Below are 23,758 nucleotides of genomic sequence, written 5' to 3' on the forward strand. Positions count from 1 at the left end.
ATAATTCTGGGTGATAAAGCCATGAATTTGACAGAACCGAGGCATTTGTTACTATTTTGTTGTTTTTTTTTCTGGGAAAATCACCAGTTTTCTGCTTCTCCAGCAAATTTCCCGGGAAATTTGATTGGCTCTATATCACTGGAACATCACCAAAGATATGTACATCTATATGTCAGAATTATTTCACCACCAGATGCAAGTTTTGATCACTATACAGTGAAAAATAATGCTTATTCTGAAAAATGCGCAGGAGCTGCGTTCCTGAACTTTGACCCCGATGTGGACCCCCAAGATGATGACCGAAAATTCTGAAAAAAAAATGAGAAATGTTTTTTCATGTATTCAAACACATCTGTCCTATCGCGGTTATGTTTTTCAAACTTTCGCAAAAAAGGGGGCGTTTGATGCACCATAATGCTTGGAAGTCAGAACTTGGAAGTGACATGTGCATTGCTTTGCTCAGTTCCTCTCTGTGCACGTGCTTTTGTGAAGTTATGCCTGTGTGAAAAATTTGTATGAGGCATGGCGGAGAAGGTCATAATCTGTCCAGCAGACTGAGAAAAATGTTATGAAATTTAAACTGAAAATTGAAGGTCTATTACTTTATTTTTTGGAATTGATGGAATTATCATGCATTTGCAATTATCTATCAGACAAGAGGTTGAATTATCATACAAATACGATATTTATTGGATGTCTGGCAACCCTGTCACTTCATTATCGGAATTATCAGAGATAATTATCGGAGATTCTGACGGTGATCTTTTTTGCTTAAAAACATTTGAATCACCAACCTTCCATATTCAGAATGGTTGATGTATCCATGGAATCCTTTAGAGAGGGAGTGGACTTTGCAAGTATCTTGCTTTGCATGATGTCTTTTTCTTGTTTGCTTGTCTCTTTGTTACTTGCAAAATCGAAGATTTTCCAAGATATTGGTCAGCCCATTTTCTTATTCTGTCTGTCTGTATGTCTGTCTGTCTGTCTGTTTATCACCTACAGATCGCAATTTTATACCGATGTTCCCAAAATTTCACCACATGGTAGACATTGCCTGCAGGTCAAAATTTCAAACTAATGTTCATGAAACTCCACCACATGGTAAATTTTGTTATAAGGAAGAAGTCTATTCTTTTAGAGATCAAAAGGTCAAAAGGTAAACATAGGCCAAAGGTCAACATCAAAGGTGGTATTTCTAAAATCCTCAATTTTCATCCGATTGACTTGAAATTTGAAGATTAATATTTCAGTTTCATGAATTCAACCACAAATTCTTTTTGAGGTTATCAGCCAAAAGCCCAACAACGTAGGTGAGATTTCTAAAATCCTCTATTTTCATCCCATTGACTTGAAATTTGAAGAGGATTTGTATATCAGGTTACTGAATTCAACCACCAATTATTTTTGAGGCCACAGGCCAAACGGTAAACATAGGCCAAGTTTCTAAAATTCTCAATTTCATCTGATTGACTTGAAATTTGAGGAGGAGTTGCATATTTGGTCATTGAATTCAACCAACAATTATTTTCAAGGTCAAATTTGTTTTATGGACTTTCCAAGTGTCGTGCCCTGCACGACGTCTTCTTGCTTTTATGTTTATCGCGTGAAGGTCACAATTTCAAACTGATCTTCAGAAAACTTCACTACACGGTAGAGTTCATCATAAGCAAGAAGCCTATTGTTTTTGAGGTCAAAAGATCAACATAGGCCAAACATCAGCAAATGTCAAATTTCTAAAATCTTCACTTTTCATCCGATTGATTAGAAATTTGAACAGGATTTGCAGATTAGGTCATTGAATTCAACCACCTATTATTTCTGAGGTCAACATCGGCCAAAAAGTCACCATAGTCCAAAAGCCAACAACTTAGATAAGATTTCTAAAATCCCCAATTTTCATCTCATTGACTTGAAACTTGAAGAGAATTTGCATATCACGTTACTGAATTCAACCACCAATTATTTTTGAGGTCAACGTCGGCCAAAACGTCAACATAGGCCGACTTTTTTAAATCTTCAATTTTCATCCGATTGACTTGAAATTTGAAGAGGATTTATATTTCAGGTCACTGAATTCAAACACCATTTATGCTTGATATCAATCTAAGCCAAAAGGTCAACATAGGCCAAAAGTCAACAACTTTTGTGAGATTTCTAAAATCCTCAATTTTCATCAGATTGACTTGAAATTTGAAGAGGATTTATACTTCAGGTCACTGAATTGAACCTGCCAAATATTTTTGAGGTCAACATAGACCAAAATGTCAGCATAGGCCAAAAGTCAACGACTTAAGTGACATTTCTAAAATCCTCAATTTTTATCCAATTGACTTGAAATTTGAAGAGGATTTATATTCCAGGTTACTGAATTTAAACAAGTATTACCATTGAGGTCAGCATAGGCCAAAGATAAACAACTTAGGTGAGATTTATAAAATCCTCAATTTTCATCCCATTGACTTTAATTTTGAAGAGGATTTGTACATCAGGTTGCTGAATTCAACCACTAATTATTTTTGAGCTCAACAAAGGCCAAACGGTCAACATAGGTCGAATTTCTAAAATTCTCATTTTTCATCTGATTGACTTGAAATTTGAAGAGGAGTTGCATATTTGTCATTAAATTTAACCACCAATTATTTTTGAAGTCAAATTTGTTTTATGGATTTTGCAAGTATCATGCTCTGCATGACATCTTTCTTATTAATAATGTTATTATTTTGCAATGTTGTAATGTTAATATTATTTGTTTGTTTGTTTGTTTGTCCGCACAGAACATGAGTTATTTTCTCTGCAAGCGCTTGTCGGTTTGACATGAAATTTTCACTGTTGGAACAAATACTCATGTAGAATGTTTTAATGACAATTATGAATTTTAATGACAATTGTGTCAGCCATGTTGGAAAAAAGGAAAAAGTTTGGACCTCTGTATCTCCAAAACTGCACCATGGAAAAAATTGAAACTTGGCACATAACAAGTTTTCCACATGGGGAATAAGTGATTGCATTGATAACTTCATAATTGCATACATAGAACACCACATCCAATCAGTATGAAAATTTTTGAGGGTCATCAAGGGATAAATTGGTCCACAGAAAAAAAATGCTGCTATTGTTCACGTGGTTCGGCAGCCATGTTTTTTTTGTTTGTTTTTTTAACCTTCAAAATCTTCTTATCTGAAACGGCTGAACAGATTGAGGCAAAACTTTACAGGTATGACCGCCTATTTATGAAGAACAAAACATTGACACCTATGACATCATAGGTCACATGGTTTGGCAGCCATATTGGATTTACCCGAAACCCTGTAAAAATCTCCTCCAGAATGGCTGGACAGATTGAGGCGAAACTTCACACATATGTTCCCTAAGTCTTATTCCATTACATGTATGCCATCATGTACGTGCTTGTGCCAAGTTTGAACAAAATTGGATCATGCATGCCTGAGAAATGGTTGGGGACACATTTAAGTAAAAAATAAATGGCCACCAGTCGGCCATCTTGAATTTTATCTCGAAAAAAGATGACTTGCTTATGTAAGCCGTCATTCCTTATCTGGGTGCCAAGTTTGAACAATATCAGTAAATGCATGTCTGAGAAATGGTTGAGGACGTGTTTGATATCGGGGTTTTTTTTACAACTAAAATGGCAGCCAGTCGGTTATCTTGGATCTGATGTCGAAAAGAAAATTATGTGCAAATGTACACCCTCATGCATTGTCTTTTCGCCAAGAATGAATAAAATCGGTCCATACATTTCTGAGATGTGGTTGCGAGGCACACATGCACAGACACGAAAATCGAGACAAAATACATGTCACCATTTCGGATAAAGTCAAACGCTAGTTTATCAAGGCTTTTTGAACAAAATTTCTGGAAACTTTTGAGTGATTTTTCTTTTCTCTTTTTCAAGATGATCCCAGGTTAGGAAACTGGCCAGATCAGTTTGGTCGTACGCCGCTGATGTACTGTGTGCTGGCAGACCGACAAGAATGTGCTGAACTCTTGGTAAAAGCCAGAGTTGATGTAGAGAAAGCTGACAAGAACCAACGCACTGCTCTACATTTTGCTGCAAAAAAGGTGTGTTTTGCATACATCACCAAGTTCAACAACTCATTTTGCTACCAATGGATGCATTAAATTATAAGAACATGCAATTATAAATCTCTTATCATGGAGGTGTATGTATATATATATATATATATATATATATATATATATATATATATATATATATATATATATATATATATATATATATATATATATATATAATTTGAAGTTTTTGTTTGTTCGTTTGTTTGATTGACTGCACGCAATAATCTCCTGAAGAGTGAAAGATAGAAGGAAACCTCTGAAACAAAAAATATCAGGACGGCCCCGGGAAGATTATAGGCGAGGTGGCAAGGCCCCTCAGCCGGGGGGGGGGGGGGATGTTTCCTCCTCACCAACCTCCTCAGGCTCTGCATGCGCTAATCCCCTGATCGGTGAAAGATAGAAGGAAACCTCTGAAGCAAAAATATCAGGACGGACTCCGGGAAGGTTTTCGGTGAGGTGGAGAGGCCCCTTCGGCCGAGGGTGGGGGGGGGTATTTTCCCCTCACCAACCCCCTTAGGCTATGACTGCCGTGGTCCATTAGGGAACTGACATTGGGCTCGCATCAGACCTATGTACAGAAGATTAAATTCATTTCAAAAGAACCCGGGCAATGCCAGGTGCATTCACCTCGTGTATATGTATGTATGTATGTATGTATGTATATATATATATATATATATATATGTTCATATAAATGTATATATGTATATGTATGTAAATGTATATATAGACAGTATCTTCTTCTTCTTCTTTCGGCTGCTCCATTAGGGGTCGCCACAGCGGATCATCCGTATGATCCGCATTGTGATTTGGCACAGGTTTTACGCCGGATGCCCTTCCTGACGCAACCCTTGTCGCCTCTTACAACACAGGGATATGGTACACCTATTTTAACCGGGGTATACACCGGGCCCAGTATACTGGTACTCACTTCGCCGACCTCGGAAGGATGACAGGCTGAGTTAACCCCCTGGTGTATTAATTCAGTGGTCAACGGGGCTTGAACTCAGGACCTTTTGGATCCCAAGCCGCTGCCCTAACCACTGCGCCAACACCAGGCTTTTGTATATATAGACAGTATATATATATATATATATATATATATATATATATATATATATATATATATATATATATATATATATATATATATATATATATATATATATATATATATATATATATATATAGACAGTATATATATATATATATATATATATATATATATATATATATATATATAGACAGTATATATATATATATATATATATATATATATATATATATATATATATATATATATATATATATATATATATATATATATATATATATATATATATATATATATATATATATATATATATATATATATATATATATATATATATATATATATATATATATATATAGACAGTATATATATATATATATAGACAGTATATATATATATATATATATATATATATATATATATATATATATATATATATATATATATACATATATACATATATATATATATATATATATATATATATACATATATACATATATATATATATATATATATATATATATATATATATATATATATACATATATACATATATATATATATAAATATATATATAGATATATATATATATATATATATATATATATATATATATATATATATATATATATGTGTATATATAATTTTGGGCGTTTCAAAAAACAACTTTTTGGAAATATCCAAGTTGGCTACCTGTCCTCGGAGTTATGTATGTTTCTATATCACAATTATCACATTTCTATATCACAATTATCGTCAGAAACACCACCACACACCTTTCAGAATTTTCTTCCCGAAAATGGCCGCCGGCGGCCATTTTTTCCAATATGGCGGCCAAAGATTTTCGATTTCAGTATGTGGGCCATAAATTGTGTGCAGATATGGCTTGTAATGAGTCTTTTGTAGGGTTTTCGAGGGTGCTGAATTAGTTTCTGTTCACAACAATGTGTTTCAGAAAACCAATATGGCGGCCAAAAATCAGCCATTTTGAGGTACACAGTAGGTGACGCTTTGCCCATAGGCTTCCGATATGTGATTTCGATGGAACAGAGTTCGTTTTTAAATCCAGAAACTATCTTTTGTTTGATACTAAATCGATTTCAGGCATTTATTCCTTCAAGAAGGAATGCTCTACACTTCCAAGAAGGAAGCTATTTCCTCAGATTAAGAAACAGCAAACAGGTCTCGAATAAAGGTACAGAATCAACGGTATTCAATAACATCATCTATCGTACTTCAGAAGAAAGCATTTAACACACTGGAACATTATCATACGAGTTCATCTACGTCCAAGTACAGTAGAGTCCACCACAGAGTACAGTAGTCCCAGAGTACAGTAGTCCTGAGTATGGCTCAACACGTCAGCTTCTGCAGAGTCGACTTTGTATCGTCCGGAAAAGCAGCTTGATGTCATTCTACAACATGCAACAATGCCTGAATTTGTTCCTCATCTTGAGATTTGTCGATGAAATCTGATATTAGTTTGATACCACGCTCCGCTAGGTCGTTCACAACATGGACATTCTTCACGTAGTTGGCGAATTTGTTATAGCCATCAGACATGGACCAGCTACTAGCATCCTCTGTCATCCATTCATAATCCAGAATGTCATAACATTCTCATAGGTCAAAGAAGAGCCATGACTGTTCGTTGATGTGATTATCAAGATTGATATCTTCATCTTTGTCAATTTTGATTGACGGGAACTGCGGTTTCCCAGTCTTCAACTGGTCATGAGTCGGTCTAGGTGTTTCGTGGAGTACCATTGCTAAACTCTCCCGTTTGCTTGCAGAAAGAGTGTCATCAGCTAATGAGAATACTTCGAGCTGAGGTGTTCGGTACCATAGGTGTCGTTTGATTGATTCGATGGTAGTTTCTGCCATGAGTTGTCGAATATGCCTGTACTTCAACATTTGTTGAAGGAAGTGGATGTCATTCAATGGAGCCGCCGCACTGACTGGTGACTGGAAGAAGTACTTTGCGTCGAAAATTCCAACATATTCTGACATTAGGTACTGATTCCTCTCCTTTGTTTCCATACTAAACTGTTTCTCCAGCAAGGAAAGTTTAGGAAGTAGATCGCTTTGCTCATCCATCTGGCATGATGATCAGGGCCAGGTGTACGGAACCGAAAGTTCTCTACATAGCCACCCAACCATACTATAACTAACTGTAGGAGTTCCTTATAATCATCTCTCGGGAATGTATTGCATTTAAGCTTCTCAACTGCCCACAGTAGCACTACCTCTGCTTGTTCTTTCATCCAAGTCGAGCACTCATCCCAATCAAATTTGTTGAGCTTATTGTAGTCGATGCTTGGTTGCAAGATTGGCCAGGATTTTGCGAGGTGTTTGAATAATTTTAGACCTGGTTCCGTACTGTCTCCTGTAATGACTTCAACAACATGCTTGATGTGTAGTTCTGATATATGATGGCGGCATACTAGACACAGAACAGCTTTTCCTAGGTAAGTTTCTAGTAGAGTACAGGCACCGCTCCATTGACTGGTATCGGAGACAGTAGTAGCGAATACTAAGCCAGTTACATTGGTTTCTACTTGCCAAGCCGACAGCAAGTTACTAACTGCGAACTCCTGTGAAGAACCGGTACTGTCTGGAATTTCTGGTACACCCAACAGCTTCTGGAACTTCGTTTTGTCATCGTTGGTACCAAATTCATATACACAGCATCTTTCGGAGGATTTCCCACCTTTGACTTTCAGGATCTTATCATCCCAGTGCACAACTATAAATTCCGGATATGTGAAGTCAGTTTTGACTTTCTCTGACTGCTGTAGTCGTTTCTGTCTGCCTTTGCGCCAGGCTGATGTCACTGATATGTTGGTGTCAGCCACAGAAATATTGGCCGCGTTCATGCATGTTGTGGCAAGTGCTGCTCGCTTTCTTGCGCTTATGCCAAGCCTGTCTGACGTTAGAGCTATTTCCCCATAACATCTACTTTACGCTTTTTTATTCTCTCTGGTGAAGTCCATTCGCTATCGCTGTCCGGATTACTCTCACTGTTACTACCAATCAGCTCACTTGCGGCTTCCATTCTCTTCACTTCTTCAATACTCTTGAATCTTCTTGTCTCTTCACCCACCTTTTTCCCATTCTTCTGCTATCTCTCTTTTTTGTGTGACATCGATCCCTATAGCTATCCCTTTCTGTGACTTGTCCATTTGCTGTTGTAGATGAGCGTAATCAGTTTCCCAATCTTTTATTCCAGGAGTGCATCATCACCTCTCTAACATTCTCTTTGCATATATTGAGCAGCTCTTCTAATCTTTGTTCGAAAAGCATCTCTCGCTCCTTGAAACTTTTGGTATCTCACCGGTCTTCTCTGTTACTTGTTCGCTCCAGTTCTTTCCATGCATCATATAGTTCACGCACTTTCTTTTCTATCTTCGCCGTTGGGATTATTATTTTGCAGCTTTCTCGTTCTGTACCTTTCTGTTTTTTTCAGAAAATTTACCATAAATTACACCTACACCGCAGTGGTACTTCCAGACGTCTCTCAGTTCGCTTACAGTCTGTTTGATAGCTGTTTTAATAGCAACTTTCTGAACATGATGCCATTCTAGAATCCTACGGAGCACTGCTTTTGTTTTCGGTAGCGTAGAGTACGAAAATCCGTCGATTGAATTTTCTACTTGATAAAAGTTCCTGGGCTTATTAGGTGTACTTTCAGTACTAGTGCTTGGTGTCGGTGGCGGCGTATCAACTTGCTTTTTTTCAATAATTCGTTCAGAACGTTTAGCTGGATTGCGCAGATTTGGTGGAGCACAAGAGTTTGTTCTACGCGGTCTTTGCAGTTTATGCAGGGGAGGTTCGCTCTTTGATCTGGAACTTTTTGGATGACCAGGCTTCTTGGTATCCATATTGCAGGTGCACATGTACCGTGAAGCTCCTAAGGTACTTTGGTCATTCTGAAAATAGAGAGAGAACAGGGAATATTGTGTCATGAAACAGTTTCAAGCGGCTGTAAACATTCTATTGTCCGAATACAGATGAAAAGGGCTTTGTGAAAGATTTTTTCAAAGCCCTGTGGGAAGAAACATCAGTTAATGGATCCACTAAACGATTTTCAAAGTTCAGAAACGTATTCTGTATCGTCGAAAACATATTTAGACTTATCAGAAGCCTATGAGCAAAGCGTCACCTACCGTGTACCTCAAAATGGCTGATTTTTGGCCGCCATATTGGTTTTCCGCCATATTGGTTTTCTGAAACACATTGTTGTGAACAGAAATGAATTCAGCACCCTCGAAAACCCTACAAAAGACTCATTACAAGCCATATCTGCACACAATTTACGGCCCACATACTGAAATGGAAAATCTTTCGCCGCCATATTGGAAAAAATGGCCGCCGGCAGCCATTTTTTGGAGGACAATTCTGAAACTTGTGTTGTGGTGTTTTCGACCAAAAGTGACTCCTATGATGGGTAGCCAACTTGGATATTTCAAAAAAGTTGTTTTTTGAAATGCCATTATATATATATATATATATATATATATATATATATATATATATATATATATATATATATATATATATATATATGTGTACATGTACAAATATATATATATATATATATATATATATATATATATGTACATGTACAAGCCGGTAGGCAGACATGCGAAGTCGACTACCCAATAGAACCTGATGCGATGGGCCTGTTCGATGGGGAATGACCTGAGGATTAGCACAAGAAAATTCATGATTCTAGCTTCAAGGGTTAATGCTGCATTGTTTTTTCATTAAAATACCCCCACAGTTAGAGGTTTTTCGGCCGTTGCTAGGCAACGGAGGGGTCCATCGCAACGGTTCTTTCTCACACATAACTAGGACATACCATAAACCTACCATACCAGTTTCATGTATATCTGACTCATAGTCTCTGAGATATAACGAACTTCGTTTTTTATTGTTTTTGACCAGGGTTCATTCAAAGTCTATCTTCTCCGACAATTTTCATAGGATCTGGCTGGAAATTTTTTGACAATATGGTTGAATTACTGCCCACAGTCGCTCGTGGCCCGATTTTTGATTTTCGAAAAAATAATTTTTTTATGATTTTTCAAAAATTTCAAAGTCCCGTTGCTAGGCAACCAAAGGGGCATTAGCAACCAGTACCTACGCGGCACAACAAGGTCATAAACTCGTCCTACCACCCAAATTTCATCAAAATCGAACAACTGTAAGGGGGTCAAAAACCCCCGACAAACACACACACGGACAAGCCGGTAAGCGGACATGGGTAGTCGGCCGTTGCTCGGCAACGGAGGGGTCCATAGCAACGGTTCTTTCTCACACATAACTAGGACATACCATGAACCTACCATACCAGTTTCATATATATCTGACTCAGTCTCTGAGATATAACGAACTACGTTTTTTTTTTGTTTTCGACCAGGGTTCATTCAAAGTCTATCTTCTCCGACAGTTTTCATAGGATCCGGCTGGAAATTTTTGACAATATGGCTGAATTACTGCCCACAGTCGCTCGTGGCCCGATTTTTGATTTTCGAAAAAATAATTTTTTTATGATTTTTCAAAAAATTCAAACTCCCGTTGCTAGGCAACGATGGTGTCCACAGCAACGGTTCTCATTTGCACACAACTTTGGTTGGTCATGGTATGAACCTACCAACCAAGTTTCATCGAAATCGCCATTGTATTAACTGAAATCGCCATTTTAACTACTGATAATAAGGGTAGATCAAATCTCAAAAAAAAAAATTTGAATTTTTTTTCGACTAGATCGACTACCCAACAGACAGACACCACGACCAACAAATAAGGGTATATAGATAGATCAATAGATCAAAAAAAAATTTTTAATCGAAAAAAAAAAATTTTCGAATTTTTTTTTTCGACTTGATCGACTACCCAATATGTATATTTATGTATATATGTATATATATACATATACATATATATATATATACATATATGCATATATATATATATATATATACATCCTTTTTAAGGACAATGTTATAATATATGTGCATATATGTTCGTCTTTCGGCTGCTCCCGTTAGGGGTCGCCACAGCAGATCATCCGTTATGATCTGCATACTGATTTGGCACAGGTTTTACGCCGGATGCCCTTCCTGACGCAATCCTGGTCGCCTCTTACGACACAGGGATAAGGATTGGGTTTCGCCATGATTCCGGGCTGCCCGACACCCTCTCATAGCATGGCCCAGGGCAGAGCTTTTTATATATATATATATATATATATATATATATATATATATATGTATATATATATATATATGTATATATATATATATATGTATATATATATATATATATATATATGTATATATATATATATATATGTATATATATATATATATATATATATATATATATATATATATATATATATATATATATATATATATATATATATATGTATATATATATATATATATATATATGTTTATGAATGTATATCTCATCCGTGAATGGAGGGAATAACCAATTGAATCCGTGAATCCCATCAGGGCCCACGCCACCATTTTGTTTCATATACACATACATATTCACATATATATATATATATATATCAATATATATATATATATATATATATATATATATATATATATATATACTTATACATACATATATATATATATATATATATATATATATATATATATATATATATATATATATATATATATATATATATATATATATATATATATATATACATATATATATATATATATATATATATATATATATATATATATATATACATATAATTATATACATATACATATACGTTTATATATGTGTGTTTACGTGTATAATTTACCTTCGGTAACTGTTTCATGGTTGCTCTCTGTAACTTCTTCAGCTGTAAGAGCATGGGAGGAGTCAATTTATTTATCTTAACATACCATCTGGTTTCATTGATTCGGTGAGAGCTCATTCGTCATTCCCTCCATACACAGTTGAGAGATGTGGGTTGGTTTTCGTTTTGATATATATATTTATATATATATATATATATATATATATATATATATATATATATATATATATATATATATATATATATATATATATATATATATATATATATATATATATATATATATATATATATATATATATATGTATGTAAATATATATATAATATATATGTATATATATATATATATATATATATATATATATATATATATATATATATATATATATGTGTGTATATCCAGGGGCTGCAAAAGTAGGTATACAGAAAGGACTGTACTTGTTTTCATTACTGCATACCTACTTTTGGAGCCCCCTGCATATATATATATATATATATATATATATATATATATATATATATATATATATATATATATATATATATATATATATATCTGCAAAAGTAGGTATGCAGTAATGAAAACAAGTACAGTCCTTACTCTATACCTACTTTTGCAGCCCCCTGTATATATATATATATATATATATATATATGTATCCTTTTTAGGACAATGTTATATTGGATATCATTTGGTCATTCCTATGCTTGGGTGTATTTTTTTTTTATCCATGTTAATGCAGAACACACCAACAATTACCAGAAAATAATCTTTGTGTATTCAGTGTGCAATTATCAGCAATTAAATGTCCAGGTCCAGTGGTTTTTATTCACAGTGTATCTGATCATCCAAGGTTCTCTTTATCATACTGAGAAATGCCAGAGGTTACTTCTCAATTCCACAGGTGCCAGTAGTCTTTTGTATAGATAACTGCCCAGATATTTATTCGCTCTGCATATATTACTAAAAAAAAAAAAAAAAAAAAAAGAAAGACGACTGCATTGTTCTCTTGAGCAGCCTTTGCCCAAAATGTTAGTGCATGACAAAGACATCTTTCAAATCCATCTGCACCATATTCTGCCTCCAACAAAAGAGATTTCATATCTCCTTACAAACTGATCCTCCTTCTTAAAAGTAATGAACAGGAAGTTGTAATGCAGAAATGTGTGTGTGTGTGTGTGTGTGTGTGTGTGTGTGTGTGTGTGTGTGTGTGTGTGTGTGTGTGTGTTTTCATCATGACATTTACTGCATAAATATGTTATGCATTGATATAAGCATAAGCATTGTGTGTGCTGCAGCCAATTTATTATAATATAATGTATCAAAATATATCGGCTCTCAATTGAACAATTCAACATCATCAAACAGGTTTTTGTGTGTAAAAGATTTATTACATTATATACTTTGAAAAGGAATGAGGTGGAAAATAAAAAGTGACTGCAGCTTCAAGTTTACCAGCCCTTGTTTCACATTCCAAGGCAATGCATCTCAACGTACCGACAAATTTAATGTGGCACAGGAATAACTCGAAGAGCACTTGGTGGAGTGCATACCTCTGCCACGTAATGCCTGATCCACGAGAACATATCGGGCCCAATACATTTTTGAAATATCATGCAACATATCGTTTTGGCCCCATCTCTCAATGGTGAAGAATCACTTTAAGAATTAAATAATTATCGTCTCCAGATCTGGATTCAGATCTTCACCAAAATCGAAACAATTCGTCCTTGCCACACTCCCAATGTGACCACCAAGTTTCGTCCAAATGCGTCCACAACGTTTTGGGATATCCTGCTATATATTGGTTTCAACCGAATTCTCAATGGTGAAGAATCACTGAAATATTATCATATCATCACCAAAATTTAATCAATTCTTTCCTGTCACACACCCAACGTGTCCACCAAGTTTTGTCCGAATCCGTCCACAACCTTTTGAGATGTCACGCTCTCTATCGTTTTTGGCCTGATCTCTCAATGGTGAAAAATCACGAAAAAATTCTCGTAGCCAGATCCAGATCCAAATCCGGATCTTCACCAAAATCTAATCAGTCCGTCCTTGTCACACACCCAATCTGTCCACAAATGTCATCCAGATCTGTCCACATCTTTTTGAGATATCCTGCACACAAAAAAACAAACAAACAAACAGACAAACAAGCCGGGAGGCGGACATGGGTAGTCAATCAAGTCGAATTTAGTCGTTTTTCAGCCATTACTAGCCAACAAAAGCGTCCATAGCAACGGTTCTTTCTCGCACATAACTAGGACATACAATGAGCCTTCCATACCAGTTTCATGTATGTCTGACTCATAGTCTCTGAGATATAACTATCTTCGTTTTTTAATTTTTTTTCGACCAGGGTTCATTCAAAGTCTATCTTCTCCGACAATTTTCATTGGAGCGGGCTGAATTTTTTTTCAAGGAGGCTGAATGTGTTGTCCACAAACGATCATAGTTTGATTTTTGAATTTCGATATTTTAATTTTTTTAGATTTTTTTTGAAAATTTCAAAGGCCCATTGCTCGGCAACCGAGGGGTCCATAGCAATGATTCTCAAATGTGCACAACTTGGTCATGGTATGAACCTACCACCAGAGCTTCATCAAAATCAGCCTACGATTAACGGAGTACTGGCCTGGACAGACAAACAGACAGACAGACAGACATAACGACGGAAAACCTGACAATAAGAGTAGATAGATCGACTACCCAACAGACACGAAGACTACGTCGTGCAGAGCACGATACTTGCAAAATGCATAAAACAAATTTGACCTCAAAAATAATTGCTGGTTGAATTCAATGACCATGCAATATGCAACTCGTCTTCAAATTTCAAGTGAATCAGGAGAAATTTGACAATTTTAGAATTTTGGCCTATGTTGACCTTTTTGGCCGATATGGACCTCAAAAATAATTGGTGGTTGAATTCAGTTACCTTAAATATAAATCCGATTCAAATTTCAAGTCAATCGGATGAAAATTGAAGATTTTAGAAATACCACCTTAGTTATGGGCCTATGGTGACCTTTTGGTCGATGTTGACCTCAAAAATAATAGGCGACTTGAGTTTAGTGACCTGAAATATAAACCCTCTTCAAATTTCACGTCAATTGGATGAAAATTGAGGATTTTAGAAATACCATCTTAGTTGTTGACCTTGGCCCTATATTTACCTTTTTGTCCATGTTGTCCTCAACAATATTTGGCTGGTTGAATTCAGTGACTTGAAATATAGATCCCCTTCAAATTTCAAATGAATCGGATTTAAATTGAGGGATTTTGAAATCCCACCTAAGTTGTTGACCTTTAGCCTATGTTGACCTCAAAATTTATTGGCTGGTTAAATTCAGTGACATGAAATATAAATCCTCTTCGAATTTCAAGTCAGATGACAATTGAGAATTTTAGAAATCTCATCTAAGTTGTTGACCTTTTGACCTTTTGACCTCAAAAACAATAGGCTTCTTCCTTATGACAAACTCTTCCATGCGGTGAAGTTTCATGATGATCAGTTTGAAATTGTGACCTGTAGGTGATAAACAGACATAATTAGACAGAATAACAATATCGACTAACTAATTTGCTTGAAAAATCTTCGATTTTGCTCGTAACAAACAGACAGAAAGGCGTGAAAACATAACCTCCTTCACCTTCGGCGGGGGAGGGAATAAATTTTTTTTTTTACATGTTTACATTGGAAAAGGGTTTTTTTTAATTTGAAAACTGGAGTCTGCAATGAAGTTGGGGGGGGGGGATAAATATTGTGATGGTCGAACCTTGAATTTGGTGTTTCATTAAACATTCTCATCTAACTTAAATATTAACTTAACTAGCACTGCTTCTAACAGCAGCAAAATCCCAAAGTAGAAAATGAACTACAGGATTAAATATATTGTTGTGTTGACAACCCTGCTCGTGCCGAACCACTGATGATGAACGCTGGGATGTTATTTAACTCCCAATAATAGGGCGAATCACATGAGGGAGCTGAACGGAATGGCCTCTCGTGTGCCCCAGTTGGAATTGCTAATTCAGCTGGTCTTCCAAAAGCCGAACATTACCATTTTAGCCTCCCCCAGGGATTTACCCAAAATCGCACCTAAATGGTTTCTCATGTATTTGTAATGGCAGACCACACATAAAACATGTTCTTACGGAACAACAGGTTGATTTAAAGAAGGCACAGGATGACAAAAACGGAGAATCCTGAGACAAGATACACAGACACGTCTGCCAGCAAATAACTAAATGTACATACAGAAATGACCAGTATTAGAAAAAATTAAAAGCACTTAATTCAATGAAATAACCTGTGGCACCATGTGCTTTCACCCAAAAATGGGGATCTGGTGAGGTCTTTGCAAATGATTCCGGTATCGGGTATCATAATGGCTCCACCGCAAACATGGCACCAGGCCACAACATGAACCAGCAAAAAGGCAAAGCATCCAACTGAGCAAAGACAATGGAGGACAGAACAGCAAGAGCTTGGAGGGTGGCCAAGAAGAACAGAGGGCCACACATGGAAAGTGGAGAAGGCGAACCTCAAATGAAGAGTGATATGAAGCTCAAGAGAATGGCTTCTCCCTTCAATTCTCTCAACTCCAATGATCTGCTTCTCTCCTGAACTGATCCCCACCCCTACGCGCAGCCCCTTTTATCACGTTCATCGGCGGCCATGCTCACAGCGCCCGAACATCTCTCTACAAAGACTGGCTCAACCACTCATATAACATAGTTTCTCAGGTCAGGTCAGGTCAGGTCAGGTATGGGAGCATGTGCCAGAACAGCGCGTCGCTGCGTCCACTTTCCGCCGGTACGCCAGGGGCCTCCATCTGGCCATCCCCCAGGCAGATGCCAGGCCCATCCCCATCTCCTTGAGATGATGGTCAACCTGCTGCAACCACGAGGCACGTGGTCGGCCCACTGGCCTCCTCCACTCATGAGACTCCCTCGCTGAGAGAATCTGGTGAGCAGGATCATCGTCAGGAAAACGATCCACATGTCCATAGAGCCGCAACTGACGCTCACGGACTATGCAGGTAACAAATCTCATCCGAGTCTCTCTCAGCAACCGCTCGTTGGACACAAAATCCGACCAGCGATAGCCAAGGATTCTCCGAAGAGACCTGGTACCAAAGGAATTAAGTCTCTGTCTCAGATCCTTGGTCAGAGTCCAAGTCTCGCATCCATAGAGCAAGACTGGAAGTACCAAGGAGCTGAAGACTCGGACTTTCATCCTCCCACACAGGTACCGGCAGCGCCACACCCCATGATCCAGTGAATCCATGACTCCCCAGGCCCGACCCAGACGTCTATTGACCTCTGACTCGCAGCCAGCAGAGACATGAATATCACTGCCAAGGTAAGTGAATCTCCACGACCTCAACATCCTCACCGCAAACAGACACAGACAGGACAGCAGCATCCAAGATGTCACCGAAAGCCTGGATCTTAGTTTTGACCCAAGAAACCTGTAATCACAGCAGCTCCGACTCCTCATTCAGCACCTCGAGGGCCCCCAAAAGGATGTCTAAAGTCTCCGCAAAGATGACTGCATCATCTGCAAAATCAAGGTCCGAGATCTTGACATTCCCAAACGATGCACCGCAGCTTGATCTCTCCGACATCCTCCCCAGAATCCAGTCCATGCAAGTGCTAAAAATTGTAGGGGCAAGTACACACCCTTGACAAACTCCAGTAACAACTGGAAATAAATCAGAGATGGGATCACCACATCTCACAGTACTCTCAGTACCAGAGTAGAGTTCCGACATCAGATTGATCAGTTTTGGTGGCACCCCACGAAGACAAATAATCCTCCAGAGGGCATCCGGATTCACTGAATAGAACACATTGCAGAGATCAACATAAGCTTCGAGCATCCCCTTCCAAAACTCTCATCTATGTTCGGTGAGGTCCCGAAAGGCAAGGATATGGTCAATCGTTGACCTCTTTGGTGTAAAGCCTAACTGCTCTGGACGCTGGTGCTCAAGCAGATGGTGGCAAACCTTATCAAGAATTATCCAAGCAAAGACCTTGCCCAGCACTAAGAGCAGTGTTCACCCCTCTGTAGTTGCTGCGGTCCTGGCGATCACCCTTTCCTTTCCAGAGAGAGACAACAAGGCCCATCTTCCAGTCAGTTGGAATGATGCCTGTGTTCCAGGCAGAGCACAAAACTGCATGAAATGGCATGAGCCCAACATTTTCACCAGCCGTGAGAAGTTCAGCATGAAAGCCACATATCCCAGCAGCTTCACCCCATTTCAGCTGGTTCATCGCAGCCAATGTTTCTACAAACGAAGTTGGATCACACTTGATCGGAGGGTCAGCAATAGGGACACTAACACCACTGATGTCCAACTCAACAGCTGGTGGATCAGCCTAGTACAGCCGCTTAATGTAACCTGCCCAGCGGGCCTTCACTTCAGACTCCTCTGTCAAGAGCCCACCACCCTCCGTTCTTCCTGCAGTTCACCGAGGGATGGGCTTAGGCCTTAGAGGAACACAATGCACGAATTCACCTGTAAACTGGACGAGAATCACTTGACCACAGGTGATGCTCTACCCCCTCACAGATTTCTCGCACATAGACCTCCTTGTCCACCCTCAGTGCATGTACAGTTTTATGCCTCAACTCCCTGAGCAGCTCAGCTCTGCCATTCATGCTGGCACTGAGACTCTGGTCAGTGATATCCAGTGTCCTTGAGAAACAAAATTCTTCTTCGCCCTCCAGTGAGTTCCAAGACATCCACCGGCAACATCAAGGATGGTGGTCTTGAAAGCACTTGTTATGCGCCTCCTTCAAAAACCTTGAAACGAGTGTTCCTTGGGTGCTCCAAAGGGTAGCACGGCAGACAATAAAAGTGACCACTTTCAACTTTTCAATCAAATGAGAATCAACCGGGTGAACCAGCGACATACAACAGAAGGAATTTTAAGAATGCAATTTATTTCAACCCCACTATTAACATGCACTAATATCTCTCAGTAAGAATGCAATTGCAATTCAGTTACAATTCAGTAACTCTAAATTTCTATCCAGAAGAATACCAGTCATGGTCAATGCTTAATAAAATCAAAGTTGTGCACATAAGTTTCAATGCAGTTACAAATACACCAGCAACTCTTACCAAAGCCATTACTCTCTTGACAAAGGCAACTTCACATTCACGTGTTAGTACACCCCCTTTTACCAGGATTCGTGCCGTGGAACCAATGTTAAGAACTTACAGTGTCCGAACGCGTAATTAAACCTCTTGCCATGTTAAACAAGTGTGCAGATCTGTGAACCTTTTGCCTTGTGTGGTTTTGCCATATTGATGAAACAAATATGAATGTGGATGGTCGTGCAGAAATGAGTTATGGGTGTAGAGCACACGAGCCCCGCAAGAATGCTCAAGCAGTATGGATCTCACCACATCTCAAGCTGAACCGCGAGAATGCGCGAGGTGGAGGAAGGGATGGATGATCTTGACGTGTGCTGTGCCGGTGATTCATGCGCGCAGCTGATTGGCCAGCAGAAATGAAGCTGTACACCAGGTCAGTGGTCACCGTGTGCTCAGTGCAAAAGCTCACAAGACCGTCGCTGCCTGTCACCCACTGTGCCCAGCACTCAGCCGTTCCAAAGCTCCGTACCCTGCTCGAGCTGGATCTTCGGATCACCTCCAAGATCACCACCAAATTGCATCTGCTTTGATCTTTCTCATTTCTTTCTCCATATCCTTGCCTTCTCCTGATCACTACTCATCTCACCTTTATATGGCAAACTCGCAAGGTCAATCTCGCAGCAAGACGACACTCTGTCTGAATCCAAAGATTGACCACAACTTAACCATTGGTTGAGAGTGTTGTTTTAATAACAAACTTTCACCCACTTCGTTTACACCATGTAATGCCCCTGTTGACCAAAACATTTAGCCTCAACACTGGTCATCCTCAATGCTCTGTTGACCAGCTGTCTTGATGTCACTGCCCATGACGCATACCGATGTCTTTGCACAAATCCTTTGTCCCACTTTACATATCATTTAAGTAATTCATTGAAACTCGAATTGCCTTTTGTCCCCGAATTATCAGAATCATGTATTTACCACAACACTTAACATTTCCAACCATATAGGGTTTATATCAGATTTACAAATCTGTAACACACTCCATAACTCTTCAGGATTCCTCAAAGCACTCAACCTCTCAAATCCCCACTCAGCCTGTTCGCAAACTCCTCAGCTACCCTCTCATCCTTGAGCTTGCCAACATCCAGCCGAGGCTGGGATGGTACCATCCTCCAGGATTTAAGCTGCAACTTCAGAGTTGCTACCACAAGCCTGTGGTCTGTATTGAGGAACTGTACACTCCGGTAGACCTGGCAGTTCTGAATCATCCTGAAGCGACCATCAATGAGCACATGGTCAATCTCCTTTGCCACACCACCAGCGTTGGAATATCAGGTCCAGCGATGAGCCTGAGGGTGCTGAAACCATGAACCAGCTCCCCTTAGTCTCTGACTTCTTGCAAGGTCAAGGAATTTGGTGTTATTCTGCTTCACAGTTCCAGACCCATGGGGACCAACACATGTCTCATAACCATCCCTATCAGTTCCAGTCGATGCATTGAAATTCCCCAAGATGAGAACAGTATCTCGCCTGGGGCACTGATCAACCACAGACTCGAGCGTGGCATCGAATGCATCCTTCACGGTGAGATCACTCACCTCAGTCAGAGCACACACAGAGACCAATGAAATGACACCCAAGGAGTGACGAATCCTGTCTCATAATATGCTTGTTGACTGGTGTTACCTCAATTATCATTGAAATCAATTTGTTGGACACTGTTACAGCAACTCCTTGGACATGGTAACCATCAGAGTGAGCAGACCAACAGTAGGTTTAACCACCCACCATGATCTCACCACTATCCAGTCTGAACTTCAGAGAGTGCTGCAATACCGATGTTCAAATGCTTGACCTCAGCTGATAACAGAGACAGGTGATCATCCTCTCTTAGAGATAGGACACTCCAGGCACCCACCCAAAGGGACAACCTCAGATTGACCCAAGGAGACCGCCATCTGGTGGATGACACCTCAGCATCACCCCAACACACACTCCCACTATCTGACCCGGGAAGGTTACCCCATGGTTTTCCTCCCATCATCAAAGAGTGGGGTTCCCGAAGGCTTTGCCCCAATCCCATCATCCGGTGAGCCGCCCTGTGGAGGGCAGCTGCACAGGAGGTTCACCCACGGAGTGGATTTACAATTTTCTTCGTGGTTTTCTTGTGTTTTGTGGAGTGAAGGGTTTTACGGTGGCCATAGTGCAAATCCTGTACCAAACTCCTAAAAAAAGTAACCCAACTGCATGAGGATGTCCGCAGGCACAGTTGAGCACTAGATATGGATGGCCGTTGGCTCAGAAGGAGCTCCTTCACCTTTTAATCCTGCTGGGTGTCCATATGTTCCACCCTCCTCACCAGGAAACTGGTGGGGGAGACAGTTTAGTCGCCGACAACCTGACCATGAAACAGGTTAGTACAGGTTTACATGGTGCCTGTGCCAAGTCACAGATCTGATTTGGCCTGACCTGAGTGACTCCATTCCACTTTCTGAAACACACATATGTAAATAGCAACTAATGACACACACACACACACACACACACACACACACACACACACACACACACACACACACACACACACACACACACACACACACACACACACCACTTACATGAGCCACTCTAATTCCTTCAGGAACAAGGAAGTCAAAATAGATTTTTTTTGTTTTAAATTCAGTTTTATTCTTCTTTTCATCTCTCCCATCTTATTTCATGAAATATTCATTACTTTTTTTTTCACTTTCGCTGTTATCTATCTATAATTCCAGCAATCTGTGTCTGTGTCTGCGTCTGCGTCTGCGTGTGTGTCTGTGACCGCTGTTTCTCGACAATCACTGGTCCGATCTAATTGAAACTTGCCAGCTATAATACTGGGGACCTGAGGATGTGCCTTTTGAAGGTTTGATATTAATCGGACAAGTGCTTCCCAAGTTATGGCCATTTATTTACCAATCAATGACAAGACACGTTGCTGCGTAGGCATGGCCGATGGGGAAGAGAACCTCAGCCGCGTTCTCCATTACGGGTTACAACGTACGGACTTCCGGATAGTGATGACTTTGTATATTATAATAATTTCTCGATTTCTTATGCGCATTTATAGATAAACACAATGCCCCAATCCAGTCGTCATTTTCGAGAGCGAAGGAACGGACTGTGTGTTTGTTTGAAAGTATTTATTTATTTCTTTATTTTTGCACATACGTTTTTTTTTTTTCTCTCTCTCTTCTCTTCTCTTCGTGTTTTTCCTTGCGATGACATTGCGAAAAGGCAAAATACGTTGGCGCTAATTGAATAATTGGCCATTAAAACTAAATTGCGAATAATCGTAACTGCGATATGCAAACTTCCGGACTTCCGGATAATGACGACTTACTGTATTCTTTCTCGATTTTTTTCTCGATTTATCGACTTACTGTATTCTTTATATCTTGATTTCTGTACTTTCTCGATTTCTTTCTCGATTTTCTTAAACACAATGCCTTAATCCAGTCATCGTTTACGACAACGAAGAAACGGCCTGTGTGGTTGTTTGAAAGTTTTTTTTTTGGGGGGGGGGGGGGTTGCACGTACGGTCACGCACGTACGGCCACGCACGTACGGGCACGCGAGAGCGAAAGAACGGCCTGTGTGGTTGTTTCTGGCAAGCTGTTTTAAAGTTTTTTTGTTTGTTTTATTGCACGTACGGCCACGCATGTACGGCCACACGTACGGGTACGTACTAGTGTATATAATTTGTTTTGCCACTGGAAGGGTTCTTAAGGTTTGTGCATCACTTGATTTGCTGTAATCACATTTTCTCCTAATTTCCTTGGATTTAAATATCCTAGCAGAGTTCCTGCCCTACGGGCGATGTTGTACCAAGCATGCAACACATTCTTCTGACGTGTACCTTTATTTGAGCGGTGTATAGGTAACTGACAGCTTTCCATAGGCAAAAAAAAAACCCAGGTCATGTGCATGAAGCAAGGCCATCGGAAAAGATAAAAACACCCCTATACATCAATTGGGGTCATGCTGATCTCATGTAGAAAGTATGGATGTACTCTGCCAAGAACTGTCAGAGTAGTGTCACACACACACACACACACACACACACACACACACACACACACACACACACACACACACACACACACACACACACACACACACACACACACACACACACACACACACACACACACACACACACACAACGATCCGTGAATTCTATTAAGGATGCTCCTCGACAAATGATGCACTGTAAAAAGGGATTTACAAAGAAGGGAAATGTTTACGATGACAAATACATAATTCAAATTCATCTTAAATTTTAATAAGAACTAGATTATTTGTGATGACTATTTTAAAAGATTCCAAATGCTTTTCCATATCATAAAATCTTCCATGTACAATTTTGGCACAGTGGATGAAAATGTTATTATGCTGGATGGAATAAGCCTTCCAGTCTTTAAGTTACAAGTATGACCTGTTTGGTGGACTTTATCAATGGCAATGCTTGAATAAACTACAGGAGCAATCCAGAACAATGACAAAATGAATTACAAAACCAGAAAAAAATTCCCAACATTAGACCCCCATCAAGAACAGCCATGGATGGTGGAACCTTACATAAGGGATGAGCA

General features: G+C 38.9%; 1 protein-coding gene across 1 annotated transcript in view; it reads left to right on the forward strand.

The window, feature by feature from the left end:
* Nucleotides 1–23,758, forward strand: part of INVS (inversin) — a 671,909-nt gene that overhangs the window by 186,521 nt on the left and 461,630 nt on the right. The window contains exon 4 of the mRNA XM_085873805.1: nt 3,914–4,080. Coding sequence (XP_085729931.1) covers nt 3,914–4,080 — 167 coding nt within the window. The remainder of the gene's footprint in view (nt 1–3,913; nt 4,081–23,758) is intronic.

This window comes from Eptatretus burgeri, chromosome 3 (assembly GCF_056783735.1).
Source record: "Eptatretus burgeri isolate ZD-2024b chromosome 3, Ebu_testis_v1, whole genome shotgun sequence".
Lineage (NCBI taxonomy): Eukaryota > Metazoa > Chordata > Myxini > Myxiniformes > Myxinidae > Eptatretus > Eptatretus burgeri.